General features: G+C 30.4%; 1 protein-coding gene across 1 annotated transcript; it reads right to left on the bottom strand.

Annotated features, from left to right (window-relative positions):
• Positions 1-10,790: 10,790 nt before the first annotated feature.
• On the bottom strand, positions 10,791-14,225 carry LOC116141004 (O-acyltransferase WSD1-like). The gene is made up of 7 exons (XM_031426570.1): positions 13,973-14,225; positions 13,131-13,709; positions 12,749-12,815; positions 12,519-12,631; positions 11,327-11,536; positions 11,060-11,182; positions 10,791-10,952 (listed from the first exon to the last, which is right to left on the bottom strand). Exons 1-7 carry the CDS (start codon positions 14,195-14,197, stop codon positions 10,791-10,793), a joined length of 1,479 nt encoding a protein of 492 aa, XP_031282430.1. The 5' UTR covers positions 14,198-14,225.
• Positions 14,226-14,778: the final 553 nt, after the last annotated feature.

Genomic DNA, 14,778 nt, shown 5'->3' with positions numbered 1-14,778 from the left:
GTTGTGTTGTCAAGGATCAGTTAACCAGAGCAACGTTACTGTAAGGGGATCTTAAAGGTGGCCTGTATCAGCTGCATATTCCCCAGTCCATCTCTCATTCAAAACCTGTTTCTACTTTATCATCTGCCTTTCCACATCCTGACTCAAATAGTTATAGTTTTCATGGTAAAAACACTGTCAATAATGGTTCACAGTCAGGTAGTCAGGATAGTTTTAGTACTCAGAAAATTGTTAATTCTAGTCCAAATGTTACTCTTACATCTTGTGATTCTACTTACATACCGTATGATCATTCTGATAACATGTTTCCTGCACAATGTACTGTGTTACCTATAAATAAAAGTGACTATTCTGAAAGTGCTTGTGTTCAAAAATTCCCTGTTTTGCCTATAATTCAGACTGATACTTCTTATGTGACTGATGTGATTACTGATATATCGACTTCTAAGTCAACCAATATTGCTGAAACTATTATGCATAATTCTGCATCTCACTCTACTAACAACACAAATATTCAGCATCACTTAACATGGCATGGAAGGTTAGGACATCCTCACTTTAGTGTTATGCATAGAATTCTATCTTCACTGCCCAAATACTGTAAATTTGCAAAAGTCAAATCTGATTATGATAGCAATTTTACTTCTTTTTGTGATGCATGTCAACTGGGAAAAATGGATAATGTTAGTTTTCCTACCTCACATACTAAAGCTTCAGCTCCCTTGGAAATTGTCCACAGTGATGTTTGGGGTCCTGCACCCTTAACATCGTCTGAAGGATTTAGGTATTATATCCAGTTTTTAGATGATTATAGTAGATATACTTGGTTATTTCCGCTTAGAACTAAAGCTGAGGTTAAGTCCATTTTCATTAAGTTTCATCATTTGGCTGAAAGACAGTTTAATACTAAGTTAAAATGTCTTCATTCTGATCAAGGTGGAGAATTCATTGCACTTCATTCGTATCTTATAGAGTTAGGAATTCAATTTAGGCATTCATGCTCTCATGTCCACCATCAAAATGGACGTTGTGAGAGAAAACATCGACATATAGTTGAAACAGGGTTTACATTACTCGCACATGCATCTATGCCTCTTCAATTTTGGTGGTTGTCTTTTGAAACTGTTGTTTTCTTGATTAATAGATTGCCTACTCTAGTTTTAGATAATATATCTCCATATGAAAAATTGTTTAATAAAGCTCCTGTATATGAAAATCTGAAAGTATTTGGGTGTTCTTGTTTTCCTTTTCTTAGAGTCTTTAATCGTCATAAGTTTAGTTTTCACTCAGCTAAGTGTGTCTTTGTAGGATATAGTCTTGTCCATAAAGGTTACAAATGTCTAAAACCGGATGGAAAAATTGTTATCACTCCTAGTGTCAATTTTAATGAACAAGAGTTTCCATTTAGGTTAAATTTTACCTCAAACTCTCAACAAAAAATCGATGCTTCCACAATTCCCTCTGACATATATCCTGCCTATATCTCTTTTCCATACACTACTTCTCCTAATAGTTTGGGTACAAAATGCACACTGAAGGATCCTTGTGCAGGAACTAGTTCTGTCAATCAGTCCAAAAATGGCACAACAGTGAACATTAATTTTGCAATTCCACATTGGTCTGCTCCTTCACAAACTGTTCTTCCCACGAATAGCTTATCATCCTTCCAAACACCTCAAACAGATCTCTCCAATGTTGAACCAAACCACATTTTTAACAAATCTGTTCCCTCTCCATATACATCAGTTTCTACTCTCCCTACTATACCATCATCTTTTTCCTTTCCCATATGCTCACTTGAGGTTGATCTCACTACATCCAAGGTTCCTGCAAAATTGCACACTGAGAAGACTGTAGCTACAAACACACATCCCATGTTAACTCGATCCAAAACAGCAGCTTCTAGTTACTATGAAACCTTACCAACTACTGCAGTTTCATGTTCTAGTTCTGAAAATTCTGTAACCTTGATAACCACTACAGCCACTGATTTCTATGCTGCTTTGTCACAAATTCCAGCTACTGGTTCTAAGTCTGATCATTCTGTAAATTTATCAAAAACTGCATGTTATTCTCAAGGTATTAGTTCAGAAACCAGCGTAGTAATACCTGAACCTGAACCTCACACTGTTCTTGAAGCATTGAACAGTCCTAAGTGGAAACATGCAATGAAGAGTGAGTTTGATGCCCTGCTTAAAAATGAAACCTGGACTTTAGTTCCTGCTCCTTCTGATAAAAATATTGTAGGGAACAAATGGGTATTTAGGACCAAGTTTAATTCTGATGGTTCTCTACAAAAATACAAAGCTAGGCTTGTTGCCAAGGGTTTTCAACAAACTCCTAGGCTTGATTATTTTGAAACCTTTAGCCCAGTAGTTAAAGCCTCCACTATTAGAATAATACTCACCTTAGTTGTTACTAAAGGGTGAGACATTCAACAAGTGGATGTCAACAATGCGTTTCTAAATGGAACCTTGAATGAAGAAGTCTACATGCAACAACCTTTTGGTTTTGAGGATCCCATTAAGTCAACCTATGTATGAAAATTGCATAAAGCTCTATATGGACTCAAACAAGCTCCAAGAGCATGGTTTGACAAGCTGAAAACAGCTATTCTCAGCAAAGGGTTTCAGAATTCAGTTTCTGATAGCAGTTTATTTGTGTTTAAACAGAATTTTCATCTCACCTATGTGCTTGTGTATGTAGATGATATTCTTATAACAAGGTCAGACAACTCCTTCATTACTCAGCATATAGATGCTCATTATGTTAGAGAGCAGGTGCTTGCAAAGAAGTTAACTATCCAATATGTGCCCTCCAAACTGCAGATTACTGACTTACTGACGAAAGCATTGTCTGTTACCTAGTTCATTGAATTAAGAAGTAAACTGAATGTTATCAGCCAAGAGGCAGTGGAATCAAGAAGCTGAAATACTTTCTGAATGTTGAAATTTGTGTGTTTTTGCTGTGGGAATACAATCTGGAGCAATCTGGATTTTCTGGAATTTATGTGTGATTTGCAGTTGAATTTTGTGTTGTTGTTGTGGGAATGCAATCTGGATTTTTTGGAAATCTAGATTTTCTATTGCAGATGAAATCTGTGTATTTGCTGTGAGAATGCAATCTGGAGCAATTTGGAATTCCTGTGTGGTTTGCAATTGAATTCTGTGTAGTTGTTGAGGGAATGAAATCTAGAAATGACTGAGTTTCGTAGGTGGAATTTCTGTCTAGCTATTGTAAGTGTTGCAGTTGGAATTTCTGGGATTTACTAAATGAAGAACTGATGAGGTCTGTGTATTTTGCTGCATAAATGGAGATTATTTTGCTGAAGAACTGATGAGGTTACTGAATGCATAACTGATGAGGTTTGTGTATTTTGCTGCACAAATGATGATTATTTTGCTGAAGAACTGATGAGGTTACTGAATGCAGAACTGATGAGATTTTTTTTTTTTGCTGCAATATTGAATGAAGACTGATGGGTTGGTTTAGTTTGTGGCTATGATTGAAAGTTGTATTTGCAGTTGGTTATTTTTTGTCTTGTGAAAATTGAAAAGAAAGTTGAGGTTGATGGTGTTTTGTTGAAAGTGACAAGTTAAGCTGCAGATTGACGAGTTGTATTTGCAGTTGGTTTTTTTTTTTTTTTTTTTTTTTTTTTTTTTTTTTGTTGAAATTGCAGGAGTGGAAGTTCGTTGAAGATCAGAATACTTAGAACATTACTGCAACATTACTCCAGATTAGTTTAAGGGAGAATGTTAGAATGAAAAGTCAGAAGAATGCAAGCTGATGTGAATCAGCAGAAGATTGAAGATCAGCATACCCAGAACATTACTCCAGATCAGTTCAAGGGGGAATGTTAGAATGTAATGTAAAATGGGTGTTAGTTGTTAACTATCAAACCTGTGAGGGCTTGTGTAAGATATACAGAAACGGTGTAGTTTTGACTTGGTATCAGAGCCGTGACTTCGTAAATTGTTTTAAGATAATTTTTTTACTGACGAAATTCCATTTCATCTCTATATTGATACATCATTAGTGACCAATTACTGTGTCATTAATACATTTGATTAGGCGACACAAATTTGTAACAAAATAGAAATGTTTTTCATAACGAAAACTACTGATATTATTTCATATCTATAAATTCTATTTCATATGAGTTGGGGGAGCGGTATTATTAAAATAGAAATATAGACATTTTACTAAGGCTTTAACTTAAATTATATTTTATTATCATACTTATATGAAATTGTTAGTTGTACTATTATATTTTTAGCCTTTTTATTAGAATACGAGTATGAAAAACATGAAGAGTAATATAGACTGAAGCTAAATTAGTTGATTCTCGATCATTATCTAAGAGAAAAAGTGTACAAATTTAAAAGGAAACTTTCCGTATTGATTTAGGAAGAAGATGGTGATGTGGCTTGCATTCCTATTTAATTTACAATTTTTTTTTTTAATTATGGTATAATTCTTCAACCACCATGACATTACATTGACTAGAGCAAATTTAAACTATTAAACAAAGATACCACATTTTTTTATAAATTTTGAACAATTAGAATCACTTAAAATTTGAACGGCTAAACGTTTTCCATCAAAAAAGTTTATAACATTTAAAAGATTATTTTTGGTAATCAAATCTGATTAATAAATTACCAACTGTTTGGAGAAAATTATCTTTCTATACCGTGAGGGACTAGAAATTTTTGTATGAGGTGCAGCTTAAAGAACATTAATGTTAAAGATATATTGTATAATTATCTCATTAACAATGCTAAAAAACAAAACTAATTAATATATAGCTCTAAATTTTATTTAAATTTAATATATGAATTTCAAAGTTTCTATTAGGAGATACAACTATTATCCTTTGTTCAAAATTCTTCAATTTATTTTTCATAGTACAATCGAGATGTTAATTAATTTATTTTTGGGAAAGTAAAGCTAAGAAAATCCCAAAAGAAAACGAATCATGATCATATAATTGTATTATAAGTAATAGAATAAGAAAAAAAAATATTGATAACAATTTCCAATAAAAAAACAAACCCAATTTGAGATTAATATGGATACAAAGATATCGGCGAGCGCTGCCTCTCTTTTTTTTTTTTTTTTAGTTTTTCAGTTTCACACTCCAACAACTCAAATAATTAGGTCATGAGTCTCTCATGGACTTGAGTAGAAGAATTTTCCTTGAAAAATTGGTTTGTTAAGGGAGGGTTCCCAACAGAGGCGGATCTAGCCCCTTTGAGGGTAGGCCCTCAAGTTTTAAAAAAAAAAAAAAAAAAATTATTAATATATAGACCACAAAATTGCTATTAATATATATACTAGGTGATTTTAAAAAAAAAAATGAGAATTATTAAATATATATCTAGGCCCACAAATAACTTGTTATTAATATATATATTTCAAGCCCACATCGTATTAAAAGTTTAAAACTCTCTCCACTTTTCTTCTAACTCTACATGTTTTTTATGATTTTATTTTCAAAATTCTTTACTCTCTCTTTCTCTTCCTTATGCTATTCAATCTTAAAATTTTTGAAGACCGAAATTATTAAAGCTTACACTACTCAAGGTGTCACAATTAGCTTTGTTTTCTATTTTATCAATTTTAAGTATGTGTGTTGCTCATTTTAATTTAGTTTATTTTAGGATTGAATCATTTTTTTTTTTTTTAATTCTAATTTGAGGGGAAAATACCTAAATCTTGTTAGTTTATTTTGTGTTTTATGTCTAAGAATAAACTTGCTTTCCCAAATTAAAACATTAACTATATTTTAAAAGATGTTATTCTTTACCCTTCACCCACCACTTTCTTACATTTCAAACGTCACTGTTCTGCTACTCAAAATAAATAAAGAAATTTGAATTACTATCTATGTTTATATCAAGAAAAATTTTTTTTTTTTATTAATTTATATTAAAAGTCAACGCAATGTTGACTTGATTTAAGTTTTGGTTGACTTTAGCTTATGTTAGGTCTGGTCAAAGTCATAAAAATTTATATTATAATCTTTGGAAGCTAAAAATTAAAAAATTAAAAAAAATTAAAAGAAGGTTTTGCTGAAGGTTTACTTAACACATTTACTTAAAATTTTTCTTCTCATGAATTTATTCAAATAGGAAAGTATAGTGTTATTGCATTCTTTTCTCTCAAGTTTTTGATATTGTATTATTTTCTTTGCTTAAGGTTTGGTGATTTTTTAAAGTTTTTACTAGTTGTTTAGTAAATAATGACGGAGCCGCGGAGGGCCCCCTTGACAAAAATACTGGATCCGCCACTAGTTCCCAAGCCCTTTATAACCTAAAGGTTTTTGAAATTATCTTGTTTGAATTTTCTTTAGCTTATTTGTCAGCTTATGATTGAATAAATATTATTTTTTTAGTTTAATTTTTTATTTTTTAATTTATATCATGTATAATTATTTATTTGCCAAAATTTGTTGTTAAGTGTAACAGGAACACACTGTTAACCGTTCATAAATTGTACAATTATTTGAAACTTATATCTTTTTTTTTCCCCCTTTATTTTACACAAACATTGTACTTTAGTTGATAATATCTCATTTTAGGGTCACAAGAGTAAGAAGAAAATTTAAAACATAAATATTGTCTTAGAGCATCTTCAAATGACTCATTATATGACCTAAACTCTTTATTATAAACAGTCTATCCATAAAAACAAAAGTCTAACAGACTCTTTATCTTTAAAATATAAATTAAAGAGTGAGTTTGACTCTCCACATCTAGAGAGTCAAATTTCACTCTCTATCCTAATTTTAATTAATAGACTATAACTTTCTATGCACTTTATTTATTATTTCTCTTTCCCATTAAGTCTATTTCTTGAAAATAAAGAGCATCTTCATTAAATTTATAGAGTCTATTGAATTTGAATAAAAATTGTGTTATTTATATTTAAAAATTAATGAAAATGCTCTTTATTTATAATAAAAATGTTCTTCAAAATAAAGAGCACCATTGGTGATGCTCTTACTGATATCAACAATTAATCCCAAGTAGAGTAAGGTATACAAAATTATAAAAGGAAAAAAGAAATTGATTATAGATGGGTCTGAAGCTTCTTAACTAGATTTTCTATCAGGTTAAAATGTTTAATTTTTTTTAAAAGAGCAATTAAAAAAATTTAATGAATCAAAGTAACAAAATGAAGGATAAATTCATATTATGATGTACAACCACATAATTAAAATCTAAGAGAGCAATATATATTCTAAAAGGTGAAATTAAAAAAAAATATATATATAGAAATTAAACTTTTAATATGGTTATAAATGTTAAGAATTAAAAATTGAAATATTAAAAGGAAATGAGCAAAGTCTTTTAAAATTACAGGAAATGTGTCAAAGCTTTTTCTTGCATTAAGTTCCTATTGCATGTGTTTAGCTTAATTGATTAAATAATTTTTTTCCTTCCATAATATCATGTACTATTAATTGTTAAAAATTATTTAATTGATTGATCTAACTGTAATAGAGTGGTTCTAATCGCCCCCACATTCAAGCTAAGAAAGTCTCATTCCTTATATAGTAGAAATTAAGTATGTTGAAAGTTGGGTTACATATCTTTAATGAAAAAACTAATTTTTAGGGGTGAGCACGGACAGCGGGTAGAATTGGAACCTACGGATAGAACCAGAACCGAAACCAAAACCTACCCGGAACCGACACTGTGTGGGTAGGTTCTGATTCCATTTTTTTGGAACCGACACTATACAATTTCACTTCTGGTTCTTACATGTGGAGGAACCGAAACTAGAACTGGAACTTGGAAAAAAGAACCTGCAGCGGGTACCCGGCTTAGAACCTACAACGGGTACCCTGTTTTAGAACCTAGGCTGAAATGAAATATCTGTGAAGAATGAAGGGTCTATTGTAATTTTACATATAAAAAAAATAAAATGGAAATAGTTAAATTTTTACAATAACCTAATTAAATAAATATACAATTATACTTATTATATATAAACTACATCATATAAAAAACTTTAATATATTAATATTAAAGTTTTGATTAATTAAGTGTATAATTGGAATTAAAACCAATTAAAAGTATTTTAATGTTATTAAAATAATTATTTTTGAATAGAATAGCATATTTGATTGAATAATAATATAATATTGAGTTATTTACTTCAATTATCAAGTTCTAAGTATATCTGTAATTAATTAGTAATTAATTAATTATATAAAATAAGTTGATAAACATTAATACATTACTAGTTAAATGATTACTTAATCAATTATAACATTACATTATAGTTAAATGATTACTTAATTAATTATAAATTTATAATATTACATTAGTAATTAATCAATTATAACATTACATTATAGTTAAATGATTACTTAATTAATTATAACATTTCATTATAAACATTAATACAATACTTAATTAAACGATTAAAAATTTAATTAATTATAATATTACATTAAAGATTTATAGTATGATTACTTCATTCATTATAACATTATATTATAGAATGATTACATAATTAATTATAACATTACATAATGAAATGATTACTTAACTAATTATGATATTATATTATAAATATTAGTAATTTATTACATTAGTACAATACTTAATTAAATAATTAGAAATTTAATTAATTATAACATTACATTATAAATTTATAGTATGATTACTTAATTAATTATAACATTACGTTATAAACAAATTATTACTTAATTAAATGATTTATTAATTAATTATAACATTCCATTATAAACATTAGTACAATACTTAATTAAATGATTGGAAATTTAATTAATTATAATATTATATTAAAGATTTATATTATGATTACTTAATTCATTATAACATTAAATTATAGTATGATCATATAATTAATTATAACATTAAATAATGAAATGATTACTTAATTAATTATGACATTATATTATAAACATTAGTAATTTACTATATTAGCACAAGACCTAATTAAATTATTAGAAATTTAATTAATTATAGTATTACATTATAAATTTATAGTATAATTACTTAATTAATTATAACATTACATATTTAAATGATTACTTAATTAGTTATAAATTTATAACATTATATTATAGACATTAGTAATTTATTACATTAGTACATTACTTAATTAAATAATTAAAAATTTAATTAGTTATAACATTACATTATAGATTTATAGTATGATTACTTAATTAATTATAATATTCCATTATAAACATTAGTACAATACTAAATTAAATTATTAGAAATTTAATTAATTATAGATTTATAGTATGATTGTTTAATTAATTTAATTAATTGTTTGTATTTTGGTTTTGATTGAGGAATTTTATGTGAATTGTGATGAATCGATTGAATTCAAGTGTTGCCTAGAGATTAGAGGATTTATGAGTCACAATGGACACAAATGAATGAGTAATCAAATTTTGTTAGGGGTGTATTTGTAAACTTTCAAAGTATTTTTGTCATTTTTTAAACTAATAGGGGGGTAATTGATTTTTTATAGGGCACCCGGGAAAGGAACCGAAACCTGCATTTTAGGTTCCGGTTCCATTAATTTAAGAATCTGCACTCTGCAATTCCAGTTCTGGTTCCTTTTTTTGGAAACCTACACTGTGCGGTTCCCGTTTTCCTAAAAAATGGAGGGTACCCGAAACCGCTCACCCTTACTAATTTTAGTAAGTTCTACTTTATGACAGTCAAGTTGTCATCTTACCCAAAAACTTAAGTTAGGAGATGCAGATTCAATATTATATTAGTACTCCAAGAGGCTCTCCCACATAAAACTTGAATTTTTTTTATTATTATTTTTTTTTTTCATTTTCTTTTATCTAATTGAATGTAGGGAATTGAAATTCAGACCTTTGACTCTGGTATAAACATGTTAAGTTATTAATCCATGTAAAAACATAGTCCAATAAATACACCATACTAAACAGACTCGTAATAATACTAAAATGAATGAGAATATGTAATTATTGAGCTAAATATAATGTTGAGCCCCAACTTTTATATTAGTTTAAGTTTTTAGGTCAAGTGACAATTTAACATGGTATCAAATCCAAAGAATTAAAATTAGAATCCCGGAATCTCCATATTTCAACTAGATATTGGATTAATTAATATTCAAAATTTTGCTTCCTCAATCTTGATGTCACGTTTATTTTTGTTGGAGAACGGTATCAAAATTTATCATCTTTACATCAACAATATTCCATTTTATACCTTCGCAAATAATTCTTATATATACGGAATCAAGTTCGAACTCGAGTTCATATAATCAAGTCTTTTTCGAGTTTTAATCGAATTTGAGTTTAAACTCGATTTCGAGCTCATCTAATAGGGGTGGATTTGAAAATTTTATAATTTTTAAATTACATATGACTCCTATTACTTTAAAACCTATCAACCTAACCATTGAGTTTAGAAATACTCGTGAACATATCAAGTCGAATTCTACTATGATCGAACTTGACTCGATTAACTACTCGAACTCAAACTCGACTCGACTAACATCGAATCAAGTTCAAGTAACTCGCGAGTGACTCGACTCGATTTTCACCTCTAATGGGGACTTCTTCCTGAAGCTTGATATGCATACAAAATCCAATTAATTCAATTGACATGGAATCAATAAGTAGCCCTTTTTCCAAAAAAAGAAAAAAAAAGCTATTAATTTAGTGGCTTTGGCAATTTACTTATTTAGAGTTACATAGCAATATGACACTGATTTGCTCATGTATATATATGCACACGTATAAATATAACAATGACATCTTAATTCGTAGACATTCCTTTAGCAATGGCTGCACTTTTGATGAGGTTGAAAGATTCTTCAAGATCATCACACAACTGATTAGGATCAGGAATTATACCTTCATCAACTGACAAGATGAAGGTAATTTTGTTGGCATAACTAAGGACATGAATCAGTAATCCCTGCAATTAATGTAAGTGTCAGCTAGCTAGTTTTGATTCAAATAATTAATTAACTTGCACAAATTCATTTCACAAAAGAAATAGAGGTTTAGAGCTTAAATACTTACGGTGGGTTGCCCATAGCTACTTGGAGCAATATAGGCCACTGGATAGCCCAAAAAACCGATTTCTTCTTCTGGCCCTACTACATTTGAGAACCACAATGTCGTTTGAGTTGGGAAACTCACCATCTGCGTTCAGGATTGATCAATCATGAAAGGTTTTCACACACACACACACACATATTTGAAAATTAAGAGTTAAAAAAAAAATTACACCTAAAAGTATAGAGAATAGACCAAACAAAAGAAAGAGGTTTAAAAGAATTATAATACCTTCACACCACCAAACTTGATAAAACATTTAGGCAAGAAATATGAGAAAGAAGCCTCTAGAGAAGCTTTCTTCCTATCCATGGTTGCCTTAGCTTCTCGAAGGTAATCTATTGGATCATCTCGTAATGCAATGGTGAAAGGGTAAAACAAATAACCCATCATGTTGCCCCACCTTGCTTTAGATCCTTTCTTCATCATAACATCGAGCTCCTACATTTAATGCAGAGTTAATAATATTCATAAATATAGTGAAATTTACTATGTAAAAAATATAATATAAATCATTGAACTTGACTAAGTACGTAACCAGCTAATTAAAACTTGATCAATTCGCTTCCACAATAAATAATCTAGATTAGATTTTCTTATTGCATTTTCAGAATCTTCAGATTTTGCAACAATTAATAAAAGGAGGAGGATATGGTTAGGAGCCATTAACAAAACCTTCAAGTTCAAGTGAAGCTAGAGTTGGTAAAACTTGAGAGTGCCCGTAATTATAATTCTTTTCAATCAATTTATCACCAATCGAAGGTTGGGAGGTAGGAAATTAAGTTGAAACTAGAGAATTGTTTAGTTTGTAGAGAATTTTCTAGAAATTCTCTCAAAAGCGTTTGAAGAGTAAGAAAAATCAGCCATGACATTGTTGGAGTTGTCGACTACTTCAGCATTAATGGGTAATGGAGACGCACTCGGGGGTCCCGCTGACCAGTCAGTGGGCGGGTGCCCCGCTCCCCAGTGAGCGGGCGGGGGTCGCGGGGGCAGCGCCCCCGAGCCCGTAGGTGATTTTGGGCTTTTCTATGTATAACCGCTGTAGGATTTCTTTTAAGTTATTAATTCCTTTTTAGGTTGGGCTTAGGAATAGGAATCCATGTAAAACTAGGTTTAATCTCTTAAACCTAGTATATAAACATACTTTTCTCTTGTTATGTGTGTGAGAGCAATTCATTCATTGTAAACGAGAGAGGTGAGACATATTTCAATAATATTGACTCAGCTGGACGTAGCCCACATTGGGTGAACCAGGGTAAATCGCGCGTATAATTTCTTTGTTTACTGTTTGTTTTGTTTTACTATTATTATTTTGTTCCTGTTGCTTCTCTATTTCGTTCAGACATAAGTTTGTGGCTCTGATATCATGAAGAATATAACCAACTAATTTAAATTGACTAATTAACATAAGTTCTATACTTACTTGGATCCCTGGAGGTTTTCTAAGGTTCATGGCAAAGGCTGCTCTAAGTCGAATATTACGCGGAAGATTGTTGCTTTTTTCTGACACTCCTTTATCGATCTTGTGACACTCCCCTGTAATGTTTCTTTAATTATAAATTAGGTATGGAATTGATTCTTTTTTGTTAATTTAGACTATATATGTGTATAGCTTAAATAAAATAGAAACCAGATTTCAGGTTACAAGCGCACCATATTTTCGATTGAGATAACGAGATAAGCCTGCTTGAGTGATTGCTAGCATAACATCATTGATTGTCTGCAAATACAGGAAAAAATAAAATTAGAGAGGATTACTATTAGTCTTTTATGCCAATTAATATGGGTACGTAGAAACATTTCTGAACATGCTTTAATAAATAAACAAATTTAAAATCAATTAAGTACTCTTAATAAATAGACAAGTTTGAAATCAATTAAGTTCTCTTAATTAAAGGCAATCATATCTTAATTAATAAATTTATAACATTTTAAAAAACCTATTGTCACAAGTTTGACTTGATACATCTAACCTATTTGTTAAATGATTAATCAAAATCTCTTATTGCATGTTGTAATTTCATAAGCAACTTACAGTATTCATTGTGTTCTTTACGAGCTTGACATCATCCAAACTCACTGATCTACGAACAAATCGCCGAGTTTGGCTCAAGGGACCCTTGAGGGGCGTTTTAGTATCATTTAAGAGAGATAATGAGGTAGCAATAAACATGGAAACATCGACAAGAGTGTTCCAAAAGAGCAAGATAACCAACCATAATTTGATGAATTTTCCCCAAAACCCTCCAGAGGATTTGCTGGGATTTACTTTCTTAACGATTGAAATCGTGGGAGGTTTGTTTGGGTTAGAAATCTTACGAGTACAAGCAAGGAAAAGAGACATAAGCGAAATTCCATCACCGAGGGAGTGGTGAACTCGAAAAACAGCGACGGATTCAGCATCAGTGGTTTTCAGGTTGAGGAGATGGATATCCCACATTGGCACTGACATTTTAATTCCAGTTTTGCTCAGGTTGGAGACGTAATCTTCCACAAACTTATCAGGTGATTCAATATTATTTATATCCAGAATTGGAACAATAACATGATTGTCTAAATTCACCTCTTTCTGATTAACCCATTTTAGCCCCCCTTTAACTGTCTCATCTTCAACCTGCCATTGTAGTCAAGTTAGCAATACAAAGTCACATGAATTCATTTCTTTATCAGTTACTGAACACCGGTAAATACAATAAGACTAAAGTTCGGTCAAACATTTTTGTATTGAAAACTGTAAAAGTTTCTACTCTAGTCTTCACCAACACAAAAGTAATTTGGAAAAATGAGAACATTTACACATAACAATTTCCAATAAAAGAGATAGAGAAATTTATACTCTATAGTTTGAGGGTTCAAATTTATGGTTTTGTTAGTTACCTGCAAACTACAGAAACGAGGCTGCTTGAGAAAAGTATGCACTAAGCTTGCTTTAATATCTTCTGGGTTCATTTTTGTTTTCATGCCAATCATGACAATGATGTAGATCCCTGAGTCAGGTTGATGACACAGACGAGCAATTGGACTCAAGGGCAGACCTTCCTCACAATTTTGAATCGGGTCTTCAACATCTAATTTCAGTTCGATAGGTTTAAGGACTTCCATTCTCAATCTCGGAGACTTAGAATTTAATTGATGTATGGGAAAACAAAGGATAGGAGTAATGTTAATTTCTTTTGTAAGTTTCAATGAAATTGCAGTTCTTGTGGGCTCTGCTTTTATAGAACGACATGACATTATTACATCATTTCAACGCCATTCTTGTTACATAAACATGGGCAGCAATTCTAGCAGTTCATCAAATTGTACTACTGCATGGACATGACCATTGTCTTAGTATTTGGTTCATATTTCAATCATGTCTAAAATTAATGAAACTTTTGAATTGAGCGGCTATTAATTAATTTTATTTTGGAGCTCTAATTAAAAATTATATTAATTTTTTAGTGAAGTAAAAAGCATTACACAATGTTAATTACTAAAGTGAGATATAATCTAAACATGAAATGCATAAGCAGGTAGCATCTTCAACCTACAAGTAGTTGGGAAGTAGAGTTATGGACCCCGGCCTTACCTGTATAAAATTACAATTCATTTTTAGAAAGAGTTTATTACCTGTCCCCGCAAGGCATCATGAAATAACAATTTGCCTCTTATAGTCACTATTTTATTAGTGTTTTCATCAT

The sequence above is a fragment of the Pistacia vera genome, unplaced genomic scaffold, assembly GCF_008641045.1.
Source record: "Pistacia vera cultivar Batoury unplaced genomic scaffold, PisVer_v2 Contig39, whole genome shotgun sequence".
Classification (NCBI taxonomy): domain Eukaryota; kingdom Viridiplantae; phylum Streptophyta; class Magnoliopsida; order Sapindales; family Anacardiaceae; genus Pistacia; species Pistacia vera.
Note: the sequence above shows the minus strand (reverse complement) of the source record. Positions and strands in the feature narration are given on the sequence as shown.